At 36.2% G+C, this 24,743-nt stretch overlaps 1 protein-coding gene across 1 annotated transcript in view; it reads right to left on the reverse strand.

Moving 5' to 3' along the window:
- The window catches only part of GREB1L (GREB1 like retinoic acid receptor coactivator), a 246,342-nt gene that overhangs the window by 72,787 nt on the left and 148,812 nt on the right, over positions 1-24,743 (reverse strand). Inside the window, exons 7-8 of the mRNA XM_081802542.1 lie at positions 24,596-24,740; positions 1,562-1,690 (exon numbers count right to left, since the gene is read on the reverse strand). Coding sequence (XP_081658668.1) covers positions 1,562-1,690; positions 24,596-24,740 — 274 coding nt within the window. The remainder of the gene's footprint in view (positions 1-1,561; positions 1,691-24,595; positions 24,741-24,743) is intronic.

Below are 24,743 nucleotides of genomic sequence, written 5' to 3' on the forward strand. Positions count from 1 at the left end.
TTATTTTGAAGCGAACTTATTTATATTCTTTCATTCATAAATATTTCTGTATGAGTTTCTAAAAGAGCTCCTAAAAACATAACTATAATATCGTTATTATACTTAAAATTGACAGTGATTAATAATTTAATGCCAAATATCCCATTAGTGTTCAAATTTCCCCCCGGTTAGCTCAGAAATGGTTTTTTACAGTGGACTTCCTCAAATTGGGGTTCAAAAAGGATCTACACATTGAATTTAGTTTTTATGTCCCTTAAACCCACTTTTTAAAAGCTCACATTTATTAATATAATAAAAATATTCAGTTAGTGTTCGCATTTCATGGACTGTCTCACAAATTTTAAAAATAATTTGTCTGAATCAGGATAAGGTCATACTGCAACGAGATTTAGGATGATGTCATTTTTGCTGAGAAGTTTTCCAGACTCTGTATAGTATCAGTTGCATCCTTTTTTTCCCTCCTGGAACCTAGTTTAATCTATAGGATTCCCCTTCTTTTTCTTTCTTCCAATTAATTTCCTGAAAATCTGGCAGAATTTTTCATTTTCTGAGTTTTGCTGATTGGCTATCTATGGCATCATTTAACATCCCCTCTATTTCCTACATACTAATTGTTAGATACAGAGGCTTGCTCAGATTTAGGTTTGGGTTTTTGGGCAAGAGTATCTCATAAATACTGTCATATTCTTCCATCAGCAGACACACAATAACTGGCTTTCTCTCTTCTTCTTCTTCTTTTTTTTTAAGATTTTATTTATTCATTTGACAGCGAGAGAGGGAACACAAGCAGGGGGAGTGGAAGAGTGAGAAGCAGGCTTCCTGCCAAGCAGGGAGTCCAATGCGGGGCTCGATCCCAGGACCCTGGGATCATGACCTGAGCCAAAGGCAGATGCTTATTGACTGAGCCACCCAGGTGCCCCGGCTCTCTCTCTTCTTGTCAAGTTAAGATCAATCAGTGGGTTCAAGAGTTGTTAACCTAATTCTCAAATTATAAAGTTGTCCATCATTGGGGTGCCTGGGTGGTCAGTCGGTTAAGTGTCTGACTTCGGCTCAGGTCATGATTCCAGGGTTCTGGGCTGGAGTCCCACATCGGGCTCCCTACTCAGCGGACAGCCTGCTTCTCCCTCTCCCTCTGTAGCTCCCCCTGCTTGTGCTCTCTCTCCCTCTCTCTCTCATCTTCTCTCTCTCTGTCAAATAAATAAAATCTTAAAAAAAAATAAAGTTGTCCATCAGCCCTTCATCTGATGGTTTTAGCAACCATGCTGGTTACTGCCAGGATCCATAATTTTATTAACTTTTTTAATACTGTAAAAACTTGGATTCCATTTGTTCAAATCTATAATCTAACCAGAAGGTAGATCCTGCAAGAACTGTCGGAAGAGAATAAGAATAAAAGTGGTCAGGATAAATTATGATGCCTAACTGTAGAACTGACAAATTCTACCAACTTGTCAATGAGATTTCACACAAGTCTTTTATAAGTACACTACGTATTTATAATACACTACGTATTATTATAGACCATATTTATCAAAGAAATATAAAGTGAGGAAAACATCACCTGCAGCAAAAGTCTTCCCTACAACCTGCAAAGATAAAGCCAGTGGCTTCACAACATTCTTATTCCGGGTCAGGTCCTGAGCTCCACTTAAATTGATTGCAGAATTAGCTGGACTCAGAATTGGTGAATCTTGAAAATGAAAGAGGTTGTTCAAATTAGAAACTATTTTATATGCAGGAAGGAAGTTAATTCAGTAAGAATGAGGTGAGAGAAAGCAGATTGTAAAATTTCAGTTTTATCTTTGACCTATTTTAAGGAAGTCAGTTTCTCTATATTCAGGTTTTTGTTATGTGCTGGGTACTAGTCTAAGTACTTTAAATATATCAATTCACTTAATCCCTATAAAAACTCAACGAGGTAGGTAGTACTACATTAAGGAGTAGTCATCATTTAACTCGGTCAAAGTCATACGATGTGGCGTCAAGGATATCATTATGTGCCATTTAAAACTATCTCCACAGTTCCCCTTCAAGTTGTATTTTAATGAAATATATTTATCTCTGTTCGGATGACTCTGTCATTTGAAAGGTGCCCTGCAAATAAGTCATTGCAATGTAGGAGAAAGCACTTTTCTCTGAAGGAAAGTTTGCCTCAATTTTTGGAACAAACGAATTAATTTACCTATGTAATACCAGGTACATCCAAAAGAAGGTTCCTATTTGGATTCAGAAAATAATTCAGCCCAGAAAAACCACATGCCATTTCAGACACAGGCTATGGGGAACATAAACACTAAAGCCAACTAGAGTCTTCCAAAATGAGTATAGACCCCCAATTCCTGATTCCACTCTTCCAGAACAGCTTAATCAATTAATACCAGCAAGTGTCAAAAGGGACCGTTAAAACTCCCTGAGAGTTTGAAAAGAAAAAATGCTCTAAAGAGCAGGATACTGATGGTACTACATTAGGAATTACCTAAAAAATAAGTATTCAGGGGTGCCTGGATAGCTCTGCCAGTTAAGCCTCTGCCTACTGCTCAGGTTATGATTTCAGGGTCCTGGGGTTGAGCCGCACATTGGGCTCCCTGCTCAGCGGGGATCCTGCTTCTCCCTCTCTCTCTGCCCCCCCCACTCATGCACGCTCTCTCTCTCTCACTCTTTCTCTCAAGTAAGTAAATAAAACCTTTAAAAAAACAAGTATTCATACCACAGTATGATTCCTGATCCTCTAATCAATGCTATTCATAAGACCTAAAAAATTGAAATGGTCCCCTACTGGCTCAGAAGAGTTAATGTGCCTCTCTGAGGGGGGGAGACTTTACCACTAGGGAGTGATTTTAAGTCTATAGGAAGAACAGAGGCCAGCAACGGCTCATACAACATTACAATGTTGTAGGAAACTGGAAGACAGTTTTTCATGTCATATCTTACAGGATACGAATCCCAGGTGAGTTTGCTGTTGGTCATTATGTTTCAGGCCACAATCGTATTGTTTGGAACAAGGCTAGTAACTTACTACAGTAGTTTATACCTATAATTTTAGCATATTTCTAATAGTCCAGGTAAACATATAGGTAAAATGTAGTTGATAAATTATGAAGGGTGATGATTCACCTTATTTTTTCAAATCACTGAATTCAAATTAGCAGGGACCAATATTCTTAAAATAATGAAAAGAAACAAAGTTAATGTACAGAAATCAATCTTCATATATATAAGCAACAATCAATAGTTAGATAAAATGCCTAGGAATAAGCTTAATAAGAAATATACACAACTGTATGCCAAAAACTTTACAATACTTCTTAATATAATGTGGGATTTGTTTTAACATATTGAGGGAAAGAAGGAGAGAGAAAGTAAGATTAAATAATATTGGCCATGTGCTCATAATTCTGAAGCTGGATGATAGGTCCATGGTGTTCGTTCATTATATTAGTCTCTCTATTTTTTTTAAGTTATTTAAATTTCAGTTAGTTAACATACAGTGTAATATTAGTTTCAGGTGTACAATATAGTGATTCAACAATTCCATACAATATCCAGCACTCATCACAACATGTCCACTCATTAATCCCTATCACCTATTTAGCCATCCCCGCGCCCACCTCCCTTCTGGTAACCTGGTTTTCTATAGTTACGAGTCTGTATCTTGGTTTGCCTCTCTCTCTCTTTTTTTCCCTTTGCTTGTTTTGTTTCTTAAATACCACATGAGTGAAATCATATGGTATTTGTCTTTCTCTAACTTATTTTGCTTAACATAATAACTCTAGCTCCATCCAAGTTGCTGCAAATGGCAAGATTTCATTCTTTTTTATGGCTGAGTAATATTCCATTGTGTGTGTGTATGTGTATATATATTGTGTGTGTGTGTGTGTGTGTGTGTATATATACATACCACCTTTTCTTTACCTATTCATCAGTTGATGGACATTTGGGCTATTTCCATAATTTAGTTATTGTAGATAATGCTGCTATAAATACTGAGGTGAATGTATCCCTTTGTATTAGTATTTTTGTATTCTTTGGGTAAATAACTAGTGGTGCAATTGCTGGGTCATAAGGCACTTTAATTTTTAACTTTTTGAGGAACCTCCATTTCCACAGTGGCTGCTTCCATTTGCATTCCCACTAACAGTGCACTAGGGTTCCCCTTTCTTCACATTCTTGCCAATAGCTGTTGTTTCTTGTGTTGTTGGTTTTGGCCATTCTGACAGGTGTGAGGTGATATCTCACTGTACTTTTGATTTTCATTTCCCTGATGATTGGTGATATTGAGCATCTTTTCATGTGTCTATTGGCCATCTGCGTGTCTTCTTTGGGAAAATGTCTATTCGTGTCTTCTGCCCATTTTTTAATTGGATTATTCGATTTCTGGGTGTTGAGTTTTGTAAATTCTTCACATATTTTGGATACTAACCCTTTATCAGATATGTTATTTGCAAGTATCTTCTCCCATTCCATAGCTGCCTTTTAGTTTTGTTGATTGTTAGTCTATTTCTATATGTATTTTAACTTTTCATATTAAAGATTTCTAAAAATTAAAAAAATACTTCTGAAGATCATGAAAATAGAACTGAACAAATGTCAAGACATACCATGTTTCTGAGCAGGAACATTTGATGTCAAAAAGATGAAATCGATCTAAGTTAACTTATAAATTTAATGTGATCCTAGGAAAATACCAACAGGTATAGATGTTATTAGAATTACTATTAAAATTATTACAATGTGTAAAGTAGGCAAATTGATGTGATGTTGATATAAAAAAATAAACACCAGGATAGCTGGAAACATTCTGAAAAATAAGAGAAATGAGAGGAGTCTAGTATGATGATATAAGACTTACTATAAAACTTCAGTCAATAAGTGCATTAGTAGACAAACAGAATAATAGAATAAAAAAGACAGTAAGAAATAGATGCAAATACACAAGAGAATTTAGTATAAGATAAAGGTAGCAGCTCAAAGCAGCAATGAAGATGAGCCATTCAATAAATTGTATTGAGACAATTTGATATATAAGAAAAAAATTAAGATGGACCCACATCTTACACTAAATACCAAACAAAATCAAATGGACTAAAGATACACACTTAAAAACTGAAGATACAGAAATAATAGGAAACAACACAGAAGAGTTAATTATCACTTTAAAATGGAAAAGGTCAAACTACTGTTCAAAACACAGAAGCCATGAGAAAAAGTTTTATATATTCAACTACACAAAAATTTAAGAAATCTGTATGACAAAACACACTATAACCAAGCAAACAGTAGCTAAAACACAACTGAAGTGGCCATATCAGAAAATACAGACTTAAAGACAAAAATTATTACTAGAGAAAAGAAGGATATTTTATATTGATAAAAGAGTCAATCCACCAGGAAGACATAACAATTAAAAACATATATGCACCTAACAACAGAACCCCAGATTCATGAAGCAAAGACTGAAGAATTGAAGGGAGAAATAGGCAATTCAATAGTAATAGGTGGAGACTATAATATTCCACTTTCAATAATGAATAGAGAAACTAGGGAGATGGATCAACAAGGAAACAAAAGACTTAAAACATTATAAATCAACTAGACTTACTGATATCAATAAAACATTCTTCTAACAAAAGCAGAATACAATCTTCTCAAGTGCACAGGGAATATTCTCTAGGATAGACAATCTGTTAGATGATAAAACAAGCCTCAATAAACTTAAAAGAAATGAAATCTTACAAATTACATTCTCTGACCTCAATGGGTTTAAATAAGCAATCAACAACAAAAGGAAATTTGAAAAATTCACAAATACGTGGAAATTAAACAACACACTCCTAAATAACCAATAGGTCAAAGAAGAAATCACAAGGGAAATTAGATATCACTTTAAGATAAATGAAAATGAAAACACAATGTATGGAAACTTATGAGATACTGTTAAAGTGTTTAGAGGGAAATTTATGGCTGTAAGTGCCTATATGAAAACAGAAGAAAGATCTCAAATAAATAATTAAACTCTACCTTAAAAAACTAGAAAAAGAGCAAATTAATCCAAAATAAGCAGAAGAAAGGAAATAATAAAGACTACAGCAGAAATGAATGAATAGGGAATACAGAAACAATAGCAACAATCAACAAAACCAAGTTTGTTCTTTGAGTACATTAATGAAATTAAACTTTTAGCTAGACTGCCCAAGAAAAAAAGAGAAAAGATGCAAATTACTAAAATAAAAAATGAACAAGAGGGCATCACTGGCAACTTTACTTCTAAAAAAAGTTATGAAGGAATACTGTGAACAACTGTATGTCATTATTATGGACTGAACTGTGTCCATTCCCCACCACCCCACCCCAGCTTAGCAAAACTATTTTTAAGCCCTAATGCCTAGTACCTTAGAATGTGACAGTATTTGGAGATAGGGTCTTTAAAGAGGTAATTAAGGTTAAATGAGGTCATAAGTGTGGGGTGTTAATCTGACTGGTGTTTTTTTTTTTTTAAGATTTTTACTTATTCATTTGCAAGAGAGAGAGAACAGAAGGAGAGTGAGAGGGAGAAACAGACTCCCCACTGACCAGAGAACCTGACATGGGACTCGATCCCAAGACCCTAACATCATGACCTGAGTTGAAGATAGATGCTTAACCGACTGAGCCACCCAGGTGCCCCTGACTGGTGTTCTCATAAGAAGAGGAAGAGAGGGCGCCTGGGTGGCTCAGTCAGTTAAGCGACTGCCTTCGGCTCAGGTCATGATCTCAGGGTCCTGGAATTGAGTCCCACATCGGGCTCCCTGCTCAGCGGGGAGCCTGCTTCTCTCTCTCCCTCTGCCTGCCACTCCCCCTGCTTGTGCTCTCTATCTCTCTGACAAATAAATAAATAAAATCTTAAAAAAAAAAAAAGAAGAAGAGGAAGAGAAACCAGGGAAGCGTGCACACAGAGGAAGGGCCGTGTGAAGGTATAGCAACCCATAGAGTGGGAAAAATATTTGCAACTCATATATTTGATAAAGGACTTTTATCCAGTACATATAAAGAACCCTTACAACTCAAAATAGAAAGATAAATAACGCAACTGAAAAATGGGCAAATGATTTCTATAGACATTTCTTCAAAGAAGATGTACAAATGACCAATAAGCACATGAAAAAATGCTCATCATTAGCCATTGGAGAAATACAAATCAAAACCACAATGAGATATTACTTAATGCCCACTAGAATGTCTAAAATTAAAAAAAAAAGACAGACAACGAAGAGTGTTGGTGAGGATATGGAGAAATTGGAACCCTCACACATTGCTGGTAGGAATGTAAAATGGTACAGTCACTTGGGAAAATAGTTCCTCAAATGGATATATATAGTTATCATATGACCCAGCAATTCCACTCATAGGTATGAAATGAGAAATAAGTGAAAACATATTTCCACACAAAAATCTATACACAAATGTTCACAGCAGCATTATTCCAAATAGCCCCAAAGTGGAAACAACCTATAAACTGATAAATGGATAAATAAAATGTGGTATATGCATAAAATGGGATTCTGTTCAGCAGTAAAAAGGAATGAAGTACTGCTATATACTACAACATGGATGAACCTTAAAAACAATATGCCAAATAAAAGAGACCAGTCACAAAAGGCCATATGTTGTATGATTCCACTTATATGAAATGCCAGAATAGACAAATTCATAGAAATAGAAAGTATATTTGTAGTTCCCAGGGGCTGGGAGCAGAGGGCTGAAATGGACAGTGACTGATAATGGATACACGGTTTCTCTTGGAGTGATGTGAATGTTCTGAAGTTTATGTGGTGATGGTTGCAGAATTCTGTGAGTGTACTAAAAAACATTAATTGTACACTTTTAATGCGTAGATTGTAAGATATGTGAATTATATCTCAATAAAGCTGTTATTTTAAAAACACTAAAAGAAAAATTATAAACCAGGGATAATATTTATAACTCACTATTACACTATGTTCCTGTCAACAGAAGTCACTAAGAGAAAAGATTACTGTTGGAGATCCTTTGTTGCCCCATACCACTTTGGCCCATCTTTGATTTCAGCAGGAGCTATGGTGGACGGTTTTGTGTAAGGTCAGATTCCTAGGGGCAGCATCTTACTTCAAGCTCATATCTAGCTTCTTTGAGCTTTTTATCTCAGGGCCTTCTTCAAGGCCATCAAGCTCTTAGCCCTGTGTGTGGTCCAGAAGTGTGAGGAAGTGTAACAACTCTGGGGCAGCCGTCAACTAATGGAGGACTAAGAATAAATGTCCTAGCTTTCCATTCTTTGGAAGGATAATTCTGGGAGGCATTCTGCATGCTTCTTAGAGAACCTGGTAGATTCAAGTCCTCCTGGTTAAAACACACTCTTTTTTGGCTTATTCCTGCTTGCAGAGCTCACTTCCCAAATAAACTACGCACGCCCAAATCCTTCCTTTGGGCTCTGATTCCAGCAGAACCCAAACTATGACAAACAAGTCAAGGTAAAGGAACTTAAGAGTTCATAGAAACAAGATGCAAATAGTTTTTAAACAAATGCAAAGATGCTCAATGTCAACAAGGAAAATGCAGATTAAAACTACACTCAGATATTATTTTTCACCCGTCAGATTGACAAAATCCAAAAGTTCAAAAATAAACTTTGTTAGTGACGCCTCTGTGGAAATACAAACTGACACACATCTTCTGGTAGAATTCTATGAAGAGTAATTTACAGCATTTATAGGAATTATAAATGAAGACATGTTTGATCCAGAAATTCCTGGGTATTTATGTACATGTGAGAAATAATACACGTGGAGGTTATTCATTGTTGCATTGTTTAAAAAAATATAAATGCCCATCAATAGGGCATAGGGTAAATAAATTATGGCACATGCACACAGTGTGACAGTATGCAACAGTAAAACATAATGAGGAAGCTCTTTATTGATTTGGCAAGATTTCTAAGAGATAACTATATGAAAAAGTGAAGTGCAGAAGAGTATTATAAAATGCTGCCTTTGGAGTAAAAAAAAATGTATAAAAATAAGAATCCACGCTTGTGCCTGCTTGAATAGATATAAAGAAAATTTAGAAAGACACATGAGAAACCAGTGACAGTGATTACCTGTTTGGTGGGGGCATGTAGAAACGAGGGGGAATGGAAAGAGAAACTTCACTGTGTATATATGAATACAGTGCATATTTATGTATGCATGTATATTTTCTAAAATGTAAATGTTTCAAAGCAGTGTAATAAGTGTTTTAAAAATATAGAAAATAGTTATGTGTCTACTGACAACTGGCATCAGAAGTACTTAATTGTACAAAGTGAGCATTTACTTCAGTATTAGATTACACAGTGATTTTATTTATTTATTTTTAAAGATTTTATTTATTTATTTGAGACAGAGAGAAAGCACAAGCGGGGAGAAGGATCAGAGGGAGAGGAAGAGGCTCCCCGATGAGCAGGGAGCCTGACGTGGGGCTGGATCCCAGGACCCTGGGATCATGACCTGAGCAGAAGGCAGACGCCCAACGACTGAGCCACCTAGGCGCCCCTATTTTGTAGTTTTACAGTTAAGTCTATGATCCACTTGAGTTATTTTTTCATGTGGTGTGAGATGTAGATTGAAGTTCATGTTTATGCATATGGATATCCAATTGTTCCAGCACTATTTGTTGAGAAGGTTATCCTTTCTTTACTGCACTGCCTTTGCGCCTTTGTTAAATGTACATATATGCATGTGAATTTATTTCTAGACTTTCTATTCTGTTCAACTGATGTATGTCTTTACACCAGTACCATGTTGTTTTGATTACTGCAGCTTTAAAATCATTCTTCAAATCAGGTAGTGTTAGTTTCCAATTTTATTCTTCTTTTTCAGAGTTGTTTTGGCTATTTTAAGTCATTTGCATTTCCATATGAATTTTAGAATTAGCTTGTCAACTTCTACCCAAAAAAAGCCTCTGGAGTTTTGGTTTGGATTGTGTTGAATCTACAGGTCAATTTGGAGAGAACTGACATCTTTTTTTTTTTTTTTTAGATTATATTTATTTATTTGAGAGAGAGAGCACAAGACAGGGTAGGGTCAGAGGGAGAAGCAGATTCCCTGCCAAGCCTGGAGCCCAATGTGGCACTCGATCCCGGGACTCCGGGATCATGACCTGAGCCGAAGGCAGTCGCTTAACTAACTGAGCCACCCAGTGCCCAAGAGAACTGACATCTTAATAATGTTAGTTTTTCAACCCATGAACAAGAGATAGCTCTCCAATTTATTTAGGTCTTCTTTACTTCCTCTCAGCATTATATTCTAGTTTTCAGGCTATAGTTTTTTCACACCTTCCATCAGATTTATCCCTAAATATTTCATATTTTTATTATATGTAATATTATATGTTTATATGTATTATAAATGGTACTGTTATTTTAAAATTTTTAATTTCTGATAGCTTGTTGTTGCCATATAGAAATATAATTGATATTTGTATATTGATCTTATATCCTGAATGTTGCTAAGCTTACTTATTAGTTCTAATAGCTTTTTTGTAGATTTCACTGAATTTACTACATAGATCACCTGTGGTCTATAAATAAAGACAGTTTTATGTCTTCCTTTCCAATCTGGAGGCCTTTAATTCTTTTTCTTGCCTGACTACACTGCTAGAATCTGCAGCACAATTGGATAGAAGTGGTAAGAGCAGACATACCTGTCTTGTTCTGATCTTAGGTAGGCTCGCTGTGGGGTTTTTGTAGATGTTCATTATCAGGCTGAGGAAATTCCCTTTTTTTTCTAATTTGTTAAGAGTATCAGGAATAAATATTGGATTTTGTCAATGTTTTTTTCCTGCATCTACTGAGATAATTATATGGTTTTATTTTTTAGTTTGTTAACATAGGAAACATTGATATTCAAATGTTAAACCAACCAAACATTCCTGGGATAAACTCCACTTAGTCATGATGTATTATCCTTTTAACATATTATTGGATTTAATATACTAAAATTCTATTTAGAAATTTTTTTGTTTATGGGGTGCCTGCATGGAGAGGTTAAGCATCAGGCTCTTGATTTTGGCTCAGGTCATGCTCTAAGAGTCATAAGATTGAGCCCCATGTTAAGCTCTGCGCTGGGCGTGGAGCATTTTTAAGATTCTCGCTCTCCCTTTCCCTCTGCTCCTCCCACACTCCCTCTCTGTCTCAAAAAAAATTTTTTTTTATTTATTTCATGAGGACATTGGCTTGAACTTTTCTTATAATGTCTTTGATTTTGGCATCAAAGCAATGCCAACTAGAATGAGTTAGGAAAGTAGTCCATTCTCTTCTATTATTTGGATGAGTTCATGTAGAATTGGCATTATTTCTTGTTTAAATGTTTGGTGGAATCTACCACTGAAGATATTAACCACATTTTTAATGTATTTAAAAGACATAGCACTATTTAGGTTATATATATACATTTTTAAGATTTATTTATTTATTTGAGAGTGGGGAGCAGGGCAGAGGGAGAAAATCTCAAGCAGACTCCCCACTGAGCACGGAGCCTGAGGTGGGGCTCCATCTCACAGCCCAAGAGATCATGACCTAAGCCAAAACCAAGAGTTGGACTCTTAACCAACTAAGCCGCCCAGGTGCCCCGGTTATCTATTTCTTATTTAAGTTTTTGTAATTTGTCTCTCAAGGAATTTGTTCATTTCATCTAAGCTCACAAATTTTTTGGTATAAAATGTTCCTCACATTCTCTTATTATCCTTTTAATATCCTTTTAATATCATTCAAATAGATAATGATGTCACCTCTCTCAGTCCTAATACTAGTAATTTGGATTTTCTCTTTTTTTTTTCTAATAGTGTGGATAGAGGTTTATCAATTTTATTGACTTTTTCAAAGAACTAGTTTCTAGTTTTGTTAATTTTTTTCTATTGTTTTTCTGTTTTTTTTTTTTAATTTCACTGATTGCCACTTTGATCTTTATTATTTCCCTTCTTCTGATTACTTTGGTGTTAATTTTCTTTTTCCTAGTTTCTTAAGGTGGAAGCTGAGCTCATTGATTCAAGATCTTTCTTCTTTTTTTTTTTCTTAAAGATTTTTTATTTATTCATTTGAGAAAGACACAGAGTGAGCAAAAGCACAAGGAGCGGGGAGGGTCAAAGGGAGAGGAAGAAGCAGACTCCCCGCTGAGCCTGAGGCAGGGCTGGATCCCAGGACCCCAGGATCATCATTTGCTATTTTCCTTTCCGGTTTCTCTTTTGATCCATGGATTATTTAGAAGTGTATTATTTAGTTTCCAAATATTTGGATATTTTCCAGAGATCTTTCAGTTATTGATTTCTTTTTTTTTCATATTTTTTTATTATGTTAATCACCATACATTACATCATTAGTTTTTGATGTAGTGTTCCATGATTCATTGTTTGCGTATAACACCCAGTGCTCCATGCAGTACGTGCCCTCTTTCATACCCATCACCAGGCTAACCCATCCAGTTATTGATTTCTAATATAATTACATTTTAGGTAAAGAACATACTTTGTATTATTTGAATCCTTTCAAATGTATTAAGACTTGTTTTATGAGCTTTTGCACAGCAAAGGAAACCATCAACAAAACAAAAGGACAATCTACTAAATAGGAGAAGATATTTGCAAATAATATATCCAATAAGGGGCTAATCTCCAAAATATATAAAGAACTCATACAACTCAACACCAAAAAAACAAACAATCCAATTTAAAAAATGGACAGAGTACCCAAATAGACATTTTTCCAGAGAAAACATACAGATGGCCAACAGACACATGAAAAGATGTTCAACATCACTAATCACCAGGGAAATGCAAATCAAAACCACAACTAGACCTGTCAGCATGGCTAAAATAAAAAAGACAAGTGTTGGTGAGGATGTGCAAAAAAAGAAACCCTCACATTCACTGTTGGTAGGAATGTAAATTGGTGCAGCCACTGTGGAAAACAGTATGAAGGTTCTTCAAAAAATTAAAATTAGAAATACCATATGAGCCAGTAATTCCACTACTGGGTATTTTCTCAAAGAAAATAAAAACACTAATTTTAAAAGATATATGTACCCCTCTGTTTACTGCAGGTTTATTTACAATAGCCAAGATACGGAAGCAACCCAAGTGTCCATCCATAGATGAATGGATAAGGAAGATGTAGTGTGTGTGCGTGTGTGTGTGTGCATGTGTGTGTGTGTGTGTGCATGTGTGTGTGTGTGTATGAATACACAACGGAATATTATGCAGCCATAAAACCAATGATATCATGCCATTTGAGACAACGTGGATGGACCTAGAGGGTATTATGCTAAGTGAAATAAGACTGACTGACAAAGACAAATACTATATGATTTCACTCATAAGTGGAATCTGAAAAACAACAACAAAAACAAATGAGTAAACAAAGTAGAATCAGACCTATAAATACAGAAGACAGACTGATGGTTGCCAGAGGAGGTGATGGAGGGCTGGGCAAACTGGGTGAAGAGGAGGCTTCTAGTTATGGAATGAATAAGTCATGGGAATAAAAGGTACAGCATAAAGAATATAGTCAATAATACTATAATAGCAATGTATTAGGACAAATGGTAGCTACACTTGTGGTGAACATAGCATAATGTATAAACCTGTTGGACCACTATATTGTATATATTAGCCACTCAAGCTTTTTTTTTTATTTTAAAGATTTTAATTATTTATTTGACAGAGAGAGAGAGACAGCAAGAGAGGGAACACAAGCAGGGGGAGTGGGAGAGGGAGAAGCAGTAGATTTATAATTTTCATCAAGTTTGGAAAGTTTTGGCCATTATTTCTTCAAATATTTTTTGTCTCCCACACCCCCACCTCTTCAGGCACTCCACTTATCAGTATATTAGGTTGGCTGTAGTTGTCCCACAGCTCACTGATGCTCTTTTTATTTTTTTCCTTCCCATGCTTCATTGTAGTTTCTATTATTATGCCTTCAAGCTACTAATCTTTTCTTCTGCAATGACTAATCAATTGTTAATCCCAATCAGTGTATTTTTCATTACAAACACTGTACTTTTCATCTCTAGAAGTTTGATTTGGATCTTTTTTTTTAATTGATCCTATTTTTATTTTTTTATTACTTATTTATTTTTAAATAATCTCTACACCAAATGTGGGGCTCAAACTCACAATCCCAAGATCAAGAGTTGCATGTTCTTCCAACTGAGCCAGCCAGGTGTCCCTGGATCCTTTTTATATCTTACATGTCTCCTTAACTTTTTGAACATATGAGATATAGTCATAATAACTGTTTTGATGTCCTTCTCTGCTAATTCTAACATCTGTGTCAGTTCTTGGTTGGTTTGGTTAATTAGTCTCCTCAGTATTAGCTGTGTTTTCTTGCCTCTTTGCATGCCTGGTAATCTCTGCTTGGATGTCAGGCATTATTAATGTTCTCTTGTTGGATGTCGGATTATTTTTTGTATTCCTATAAATATTCTTGAGCTTGGTCCTGGAACACAGTTAAATTACTTGAAAACCATTTGATCCTTTGGTGTTTTATTTTTTGGTATTTTTAGGCAGGTCTGGAGCAGTATTCAGTCTAGAACGAAGTATTCTCCCTTACTGAGATAAGACCTTCCTAAATACTCTATCCAATGCCTGATGAACTATCAGGTTTTCCTCTAGCTGGTGGGAACAGTCCCTGTTCCTGGTCCTGTGAGAATGCTGAGCACTGTTTCCTCTCATCCTGTTGGATGGTACTTTTTACCAGCCTTGAGTAGTTTTCTTACATGTATGCATCAGTCAGTGCTGTGTTCAACATTTGAGGGGACCCTCTGCACATTCTGTCTGTTCAGCTCTCTCTTTTCTGGTCCTTGGTCCTATGAACTCTGTCTATTTTGGTGTCCCTGTACTCTCAGGGAGAGTTCCTTCTACGGGGTACTCTCCCACAGTTCCCTTTCCTTGTCTGGAATGGTCTGGAAACTCAAAGCACTGAGCTGAGGTGATGGAAAGACTCACATTATTTGTTTCCCATCTCTCAGGCATCACTGTTTTTTTGTTGTCTGACAAAGTTTCTTAAAAGTCATTTTTCATGTATTTTTGTTTCTTTGTTTTTCTTAGTTATTTCAGGTAGGAGGGCAAATTCAGTCCCTTTTTACTCATTTTGGCCAGAAGCAAATGTTAAGTTGGTCTGCTATTGATTTTTCAACCTAGGTTCTCCCCCTCTTCTTTTCCTGCACCTTCTGTCCTTAAAGTCTGAGACATGAACATTTTACAGAATTCTACATAGAGATCAGTATCATCTTTATATTCCTGATCCTAGTACTCAGTAATTGACCAATAAAATTGTCAGTAGTGAGAAGAGAAAGTTCAAATTCTGGTTCTGTTGCCTTCTAGCTGTATCTTGGACTTGACTATGCTAAGTACTGGCCCTTCTTCCTACACATGCATAGAACGCTGAAGAGAGATCAGGAAAAGCAGATATTTTCTACTGAGCTATAAATTTGGCTTAATCCTGAGAATTTTTAAATGTTTATGAAAAATATAACATAAAAAATTGAAAAATAGAAACAAACATGCTAAAAATCTCACTTCTACAAACCATGGTTTTTTTTTTCTGTCAGTATATACCCTTCTATGTTTTATCTGCATCATACTTTGAACATGATATAACAAAAATACACTTTAATATTACTTTTTTAAAGATTTTATTTATTTCCTTGAGAGAGAGAGAGAACAAGCAGGGAGGAAGAGCAGAGGGAGAGAAAGAGAGAAGCAGACTCCCTGCTGAGGAGGGAACCCGATGCGGGGCTCAATTTCAGGACCTGGAGATCGTCACCTGAGCCAAAGGCAGTCACTTAACTGACTGAGCCACCCAGGCACCTCCTTACGTTTTTTACTTAATATGATTACATTCTATATGGCTGCATAGTGCTATAATTATCTTTTTTTAACATCTTTGTCATGCAAGCATGCTATGATTTATTCAGTTGTTTCTCTACTAAGGTAACTTCTCCTTTTTAGTTAATATAAAGAATAACTTCAGTGACTATCTTGACTTTCCTTTTAGGTTATTTTCTTGGCTAATCACCTAAAGTGAGATTACTAGAGTAAAGGATATAGTTTTAATGTTCTTGTTACATATTACCAAATAGTTTCTTGAAAGATTGTGCCACTGTTCACCTCTACCAGCCTGGCTGAGAGTGTCAGTCTTAACATATCCTCGTTGGCAAGGATATTATCACTTAAAATGAAATGTTGTGGCTAACATAATTAGTGAAAATTACTTTTCATTTTTATTACTTAGTTTCTTCATTTCTACAAAGTGGGCCATATTCCTTATACCTGCTAAATAGTGGCTTTTTTTTTTCTGTAGGGGAGGAAGAGAGGTCTCACAAACATTCGTGGCCCTGCCTTGGAAGGGTATAATCACTGGTTTTCTTTTCCCTCCCTCCCCTGCATTCATTCATCAAGTGTTTATTGAGCCTTTTCAGCAGGCCAGGTACTATGCTAGGCTCTGGGGACAGAATTTGGAGAAGGCGGCAAAGCCACAACCCCTGCCCAAGACAGAGCCTACATTCTCTATGTCTGATTGGTAGTAGGCAAATCTGCTGGCCAGTGTTCCCACCACATTTGGAAAAAGCAGACTTTGTTTCGGCAAAGCATTAACTTGAATATTTACAAGGAACTAAGTTTAGAAAAACCTGCCAGAGGAACTTTTGATTATACTGAACTCAAGGAAGTTCAACAGCTAAAGAAAGACAAATCTAAAGGGGAAAGGGACAAACATAGCTACATTTTAGGGACAGTTAGATGATACATTCTACTAGAAACTGCTTTCTAAATGGCTGTCACCAGGGACAAAGAAGTTTTACTGGGAGAGAAAGGAGGGGAATGGAGACAAAATAAGAAAACTATGTGAGCAAGGCAGGCATCATGAAGTATTATGATGGCAGCATGAGAGCTCTGAACTCTTAGAAAGCAAAGGAAAGGAGGCGAAGAGTTTGCAGGCAAGGAAAAAAGATTGAGCATGTAGAGATTTTTATTAGGGTTAGTTCTGCCTCCTCCCCTCCTGGAGACCAAAGTCAGCTGTGAGGCTCCACACTCTAGCTCTACCACTATAGCAGTAACTCAGCACAGCGGGAAACATAAAAACTCAAAAGAACGAAGATACTATTATTTATTACACCATAGTATCCCTGGCCTGTACCACCTACTCTCAAAGTGTGAGGACTGCATACATTACATGTGTGTAGTCTGAGTGGATAAATCCACCTTTTTTCCCTATTGAGATCAAAATACAAAAAAGACTATGTGAAATATTTATGTATTGTTTAAGGAATAATTACAAAGCAAATACCTATGCAACCAACCACTATCCAAGTCAAGGAAAATGACAAAATGAAATACTCCCAGCAGCCAGTACCCTCCTTTGTGTTCTTCTCCATCCCTTCACTCTCCCTTCCCTCAGAAGTAAACATTGGGCTATGTATGTATTTTTTTTTAAAGATTTTTAAAATTTATTTATTTGAAAGAGAGAGATAGTGACAGAGATAGCAAAAGAAAGCACAAGCAGGGAGGAGATGGAGAAGCAGGCTCCCCCTGAGCAGGGAACCCGACGTGGGGCTCGATCCCAGAACCCCTGGATCATGAGTCCTGGGATCATGACTGGAGCCGAAGGCAGACACCAACTGAGCCACACAGGAGCCCCCATATTCCTAAAATGATTTAGTTTTGCCTGGTTTTGAACATAATAAAAATGAAATTATAATGGATGAGTTCTTTTGTAAATGGCTTTTTTGCTCAACATGATGTTTCTAAGATTCCTCTATTGTGCTGTATGTAGGTACTGTTCGTTCCCATTGCCAAACGATATTTCTTTCTTTTTTTTTTTTTTTAAGATTTTATTCATTTATTTGAGAGAGAGAGACACAGCCGAGAGAGGGAACACAAGCAGGGGGAGAGGGAGAAGCAGGCTTTCCGCCGAGCAGGGAGCCTGACGCGGGCCTCAATCCCAGGACCCTGGGATCAAGACCTGAGCTGAAGGCAGACGCTTAACGACTGAGCCACCCAGGCACCCCAACGATATTTCATTATATAAATGTATCACAACTTCCTTATCCATTCTATTGTTGATGAACATTGAGTTGTGTCCACTTTGAGCCAATTGTGAAGAACACTGCTATGAACAGTCTTGTATGTATCTCTTGGTACACACGTGTAAGTTTATGGAGTAGAATAGCTGAAGCATAGGATATGCACATTTTCTACTTGGCTATGTGTTGCAAATGACCTGCTAGGTGGTGGCATCAATTAACACTCCTACTATCAGCAGTGTTCTTGTTGCTTGAAAACTTTGCCAAGATTTACTACTGTTATACTTCAGCTTATTGTCAATTTGGTGTGTGTTTAACGGTATCTCATTGTATTTTTAAAGTAATTTCCCTATTTACCGAAGTGGTTAATCATCTTTCCATGTAATTTTTGGCCCCTTGTATTTTGTCTCTTGCAAAGTCCTTGCTCATTTTTTCTGTTAATGTGTCTTTTTCTTATTGAAAAAGGCATTCTTTTTCATAGGCATTCTTAATATGCTCTTCCTACTCATCCTTTGTGGTTTTATGTGTTACACGGCTTCTCCTAGTTTATGACTTGATTTTTCACTCTCTTCATAGTGCCTTTTAATAATCAGAAGGTATAATTTTAGTGTAGTGAAATAGTGTTTTCCTTTATGTACAGCACTTTTTGTCACTACCTTTAAGATATCTACAATATCTAAGATATTCTACAATATCTTCTAAAAGTTTGATAGTTTTGCCTTTCACATTTAGATCTTCCAACTACCTGGAACTGATTTTGTGTAGATTGTGAAATAGGGGTCCAGTTTTGTTTTTTTTTTCCACATAGGATATCCGATTTCTGAGCACCATTTATTGAAAGAAAATGTCCACTGATCTACAAGTCATCTCTATTAAGGATGAAATACCCATATGTTATGTGAATCTGCTTTTTGGAATTTCTACTCTGTTCTGCAGCTCTGTGTCTATTCCTGTGCCAGGTCCACTCTGTTTTTATTAGTAAAGGTTCATGAGCTTGATGCATTATAGGGCAAGTCCTTTCATATTGTTTTTGGTTCTTTAATACACAAGATTAAGATAGGGCTTATGCTCCTTTAGACCTACCGTGGCTCACAGAAATGAAAAGCCCATTTCATGGACAATACTGTCTCCAATAATAGGTCCAATTTCCCCCTTAGGCACAGAAGGCACAGTGCCTTGGGTCTATAATATTTTTAGGGGCTCAAGAAAATATTTTAATTTATTTTAAAATCAAAATAAAACAATGAACTTTTGGTTGAAGAAAGTATTTTAACATATAATACTAAATATTCATTTTTATATCAACACAGTCATAAAACATATTTTTAAGTACTTTTCTAGGGAGAAAGGGTAGGCAAATGTGCCCAGGGCTCATAAAGTGGCCCTGCCTGATAGTGTTCTTAAAAATTATCCTATTAGTAATAAAGGCAGAACTTAGGTGGTACATATCTATCCTGCCAAATAGGCTAGGGCATAAAAACATGTTTCCTCCTAATGGTAGATGAGCATATCATCTTCATTTGGAAAAATTGTACACACCAGTAAATTAATAATCCCCCAAATGCTAACTTTAAATTTGAATAAAAATGGAATACAAATAATATTTATTTTCAGGTATTTGCCAGGTACTAGGTGGTACAGGGATAAACAAATGAACATAGAGCTTCTAGCATATAAGAGAAATACAGACAGTTAACAATTATAATTGGGAGGAATGTCACACAAATAGAAGTATGGTAGCAAGGCTGAGTTAATCCTTAGTTGCAAAATAGGTGTTTTTTTTGGTTTATTGATTGAGGAAACCAAGGCACAGAAGTGATTTATCCTAAGTATCAATGAATATATTCAGATGTAATATTTGAATACCAGGACTTTGACTCCAAACCATGTGCTGTTTACCATTTCACAGTAAAGAGTCAATAAATTAGAGTGTATTGCACTGAATAAGAAATAGAAATAGAATAGAAACCGAAGGGTTTCTTCTTTCTCTATTTAATCTTTTTTTCCCATACCTTTATTTAGGTATATTTTACAAATTGTAACATTTACCCATTTCAAATGTATACTTCAATGATTTTTAGCAACTTACCAAGTGGTGCAACCCCCATGATAAATCAGTTTTAGAACATTTTCATCCCCCCCATAAGAACCCAAATTTCCATTTTCAGTTAATTTCTATTCCCACCCCCTGGTCTAGGCAACCACTAATCTATTTCCTGTGTCTATAATTTGCCTTTTCTGCATATTTCATATAAGCAAAATCATACAGTTTAAGGTCTCTTTTGTCTGGTTTCTTTCACTTAGCATAGTGATTTTGAGGTTCATCCATGATTTAGCATGTGTCAGTAGTTTGTTCTTTATTATTGCTGAATGGTATTCCATTATATGGATACATCACATTTTTGTCTATCCGTTCATGAGCTGACTGACATTTGGTTGTTTCCAAATTTCAACTATGACCAATAATGCTGCTAAGAACATTTGCATGCAACTTTTTGTGATGACGTGTCTTCACTTCTTAGATATTCAGGTGGAACAGCAGGGTTACATAGTAGTTTATATTTAACTTTTGAGAATCTGCCAAACTGTATTCTAAAGTGGCTGCCACATTCTATGTTCCTACCAGCAATGTATGAGGGTTCCAATTTCTCCACATCCACAGACTTACTGCCATCTGTCTTTTTGATTATAGTCATTCTAGCAGGTGTGAAGTGGTATCTCATTTTGGTTTTGATTTGCATTTCCCTAATGACTAATGATGTTGAACATCTGTTCATGTGCTTATTAGCCATTTGTACATATTCTTTAAAGAAGTGTCTATTCCAAATCCTTTGCCCATATTTTGACTGTATTGTCATCTTATTACTGGGTTGTAAGAGTTCTTTGTAAATTCTGGATACAAATTCTTCATTAAATATGTATTTCACACAATTTTTCCCATTCTGTTACTTGTCTTTTCATTTTCTTGATGTTGTCTTTTTAACTGTAAAAATCCTGAATTTTAATGAGGTCCATTTTATCCATTTTTCCAGAAATAAATCCTTATATTTATAATCAATTGATTTTTTCAAAGATTTTATTTATTTATTTGAGAGAGAGTGAGTGAGAGAGAGGGAGAGAAGGGGAGAAAGAATCTGAAGCAGACTCTGCACTGAGCACAGAGTCGGACGCAGTGCTCGATCCCACAGCTTAGATCATGACCTAAGCTGAGACCAGGAGTCGGACACTTAACTGACTGAGCCACCCAGGTGTCCCTATAGTCAACTGATTTTTGACAAATACAATTCACTGACAAAAAAATAGTCAGTTCAAAGATGGTGCAGGAACAACTGGGTATCCACATGCAAAAAACGATGAACTTAGATGGTCACCTCACACCATACGCAGAAATTAACTCAAAATGGCTCATAGGCTTTAATGTAAGAGATAAAACAATAAAACTTTCAGAAGAAAACAGGAAAGAGAAACTCAAGATCTTTGGTTAGGCAAAGATTTTTTCATCGATTCTTGAATTCTTGTCCCGATCAAACACAATACATGTACATACATGTGTGTTTGTTATGTGGTATGTGTGCATGGTGTAGGTAGGTAACTATATAGCCACCTGTAGTCAAAATGATAAACTATTTTACTGGGACTGTTGACTAAAATTTGAATTATCAATGACATAAATATGTTGAAAACAATATGCAAGGGAAAAGCGGTGAGCCAGCCAGAACAGAAAATCCAGACCTTGGCAGGTAGCATTCAAGACAAAGATGTGTAAATAGTAAATTAATCCCTTCTTCAAATACTATGCAACATGCCTACCTACATTTCAGGCTAAGAAATGTTGATTACAGGAAGTCAGTGATCGCTGATTAAGAAGACAATCTCCTACAGAAGGATGAATCTCTATCAGCTACGGAGATGCTGCATACTCTAATGTTTGCAATGATTTCGTAACACTAACATGAAATTCTTAAAGCCTATTCTTTCAACATGTGTAGGAAGAAATAAATTATTGTTGAAGACTCATAAAGATAATTCATCAAGAGAAAAGTTTTAGATACAAAGCCTCACTTTAAAGGTACTTTCTTCACAACACGTGCCTTCCTTAATACCCATCACCTGTGTTGTCATGAGCACTGGGTGTAACAGGCAAATAATGAATCGTTGAACACTACATCAAAAACTAATGATGTACTATTGTTGGCTAACTGAACATAATAAAAAATAAAATAAATAAATTTCCATTAAAAAGGGTACTTTCTTCTATTAAATTCTATGGATTGCACTTAAAATTGTCTTTTAAAAAAAGATTTTATTTATTTATTTGACAGAGAGAGAGAGAGCACAAGCAGGGGGAGCGGCAGGCAGAGGGAGAGGGAGAAGCAGGCTCCCCACTGAGCAAGGAGCCCGATGTGGGGCTCGATCCCAGAACCCTGGGATCATGACCAGAGCTGAAGGCAGACACTTAACCGACTGAGCAACCCAGGTATCCCTGTCTCTTTTTTTTTTTAAGACTTTATTTATTCATTTTTGAGAGAGAAAGAGAGTGTGTGCACGAGCAGGGAGGGAGGGGGAGAGGGAGAAGCAGACTCACCGCTGAGCAGGGAGCCCGATGAGGGACTTGATTCCAGAACCCTGGGATCATGACCTGAGCCAAAGGCAGATACCTAACCGACTGGGTCACCCAGGCACCAGCACTTAAAAATTGTTAATAGCTAATTTCATATTCAAATAACCACTTTCACCTCTACAAGAGATACACAAGAATATGGACATAAATCTTGGCCACCTGCGTTCACTGTGAGTCAGTCAGTGCTTTGTCTGTGTCTTTCCATGGCAATTGATGGAGGCTTTGCTAAAGCCTGAATCTTGATTTCCTCTATTTCAGAGCAATACTGTTTTCAAAATATATTTTCTAATATAATTAAAACTGCATTACTGCTTATTAACATTTTAATATATTTTCATTATTTTCAGTACAGCTGGTTATTTATATATCTAACTGTCCCTTTTAGGAAAAGTAACATGTTTCATTGTGCTTTTATCCCCTGTATGAGTGGTTTTTAAATCATTGGAGCCATTGGTCAAATGTTGGAACCCTGCCTTCCAGCATCTGACAAGGGTTTTAGAACACAGTAAATGCTTCATATGTTTTGTAATGAAGTAAATATTCACTTTTTATGTAGTTTTAAAATCACATTTCCCTAGCCCCAAGGTCTAATGGAAGAAAATATACAATGAAATCACCCAAATTATTAAACTAATATTCTAGGAGAGACATATAGGTTTATCATTATTGTAATGAAATGTAACTGTAATGAATGCTAATTAATGTTTCAATGCCATGAGCCAAGTGCCAACTTTTTTTTTCTTGAATACCTAGTAACACGATGTTCTCTCATTTTAAAGAGATATGCTCTTTCCTCTTAGATAAGAGCCTCTATCTAAATCTCTCAGACAATTTAAAAATCAGACTTTTAAAATCCTGGATGAAGTAGACTTAGCTGAATGCAGACACACAGCAAGAAGAGCCCCAGATAAAGTTAGCCTTTTTTATCATAGCTATGGTTGCTAACATCTTCTAATAACTACTTATTTCTTGAAAATAAATAGAAACAGTTTATCAGCTCATCAGAATTTCACATGAATCTGAAAGAGGAATGCTAAGTAGTGAAATAAATGAAGACAGCCTTTTTTAACTTGCGGTTAAGAGGACACTGGCAAAGCACATATACTGTGAAGTGTGCATATCAGATAAGTAAAATGGGCACTTTACAAAAAAACAAGTGAACTGAAAAACAATTCACAAATTCTTTTAAAATACTTTCCTTCTTGCCTAAGATATAACCTAGACTGGTTCTAAATAATTTTCTCAAATACTATCTGCAGTGATCTTTTCAGTTACAGCCCCTCCAGCCCTTCAGCCACCTGGAAACATCCAGTCCCACCTGGAGCCTTATCCTGCCCTCAGGGCATGGACCAGTGCAGTCCTTACACTGGAGGAATTTTTAGAAGCCTTAGACTAGCAACTTATCTGCTCAGTATCAGAGTGGCCATTTTGCTGATGCTACTCTAATACTGTAACCTAGTTTCAGACTAAAATTTTATCTGGTTATTTGTAACCAAGCCTCTATCTTGAACCACTAGAAACTCAATCCTGGATTCTTCCGTTGTGATCCTTAGTCCTACCTTGGGACCTTACTTAGTATCCTAGTTGGGGCAACATTCCCTGTAATGTTCTGTGGGCTTAGTTTAGAGCCCTACCCTGGAACTCTAGTCTTCATGAGTTATGTCCCTAGTATATGCCACCTGATAGCTATGACACAGACCCTCCTCATGTCTGGATTTCTACCTGTTGCCCACTGTCAGACTCTTCTAGAGACAGGCCCTGTGCCTGAGCTAAATTTCTTACTCTAATAGTAACGCAGGTAATACCTCTGTTTTAAAATATTTCTATTCAAACCAGTCCACAGTAAGTTTTAAATGTGTCACTAAATATACATTTGCTGCTTGAAATTCCAAAAGAAAATATCCCATACCTGTCTGAATGAATCCTGATTTGTATCCATTAGTTGTGCCATTTTCCGGAGTCACAGTTGATGATACGGAAGAGTTTGGTTTCATAGAGTGGCAAGTAGCAGAGGATTGTCGGCTTCTACATTCTGGGAAGGAGTAAGAATCACATTA

The sequence above is a fragment of the Leptonychotes weddellii genome, chromosome 13, assembly GCF_054177405.1.
Source record: "Leptonychotes weddellii isolate Sample4059 chromosome 13, ASM5417740v2, whole genome shotgun sequence".
Taxonomy (NCBI): domain Eukaryota; kingdom Metazoa; phylum Chordata; class Mammalia; order Carnivora; family Phocidae; genus Leptonychotes; species Leptonychotes weddellii.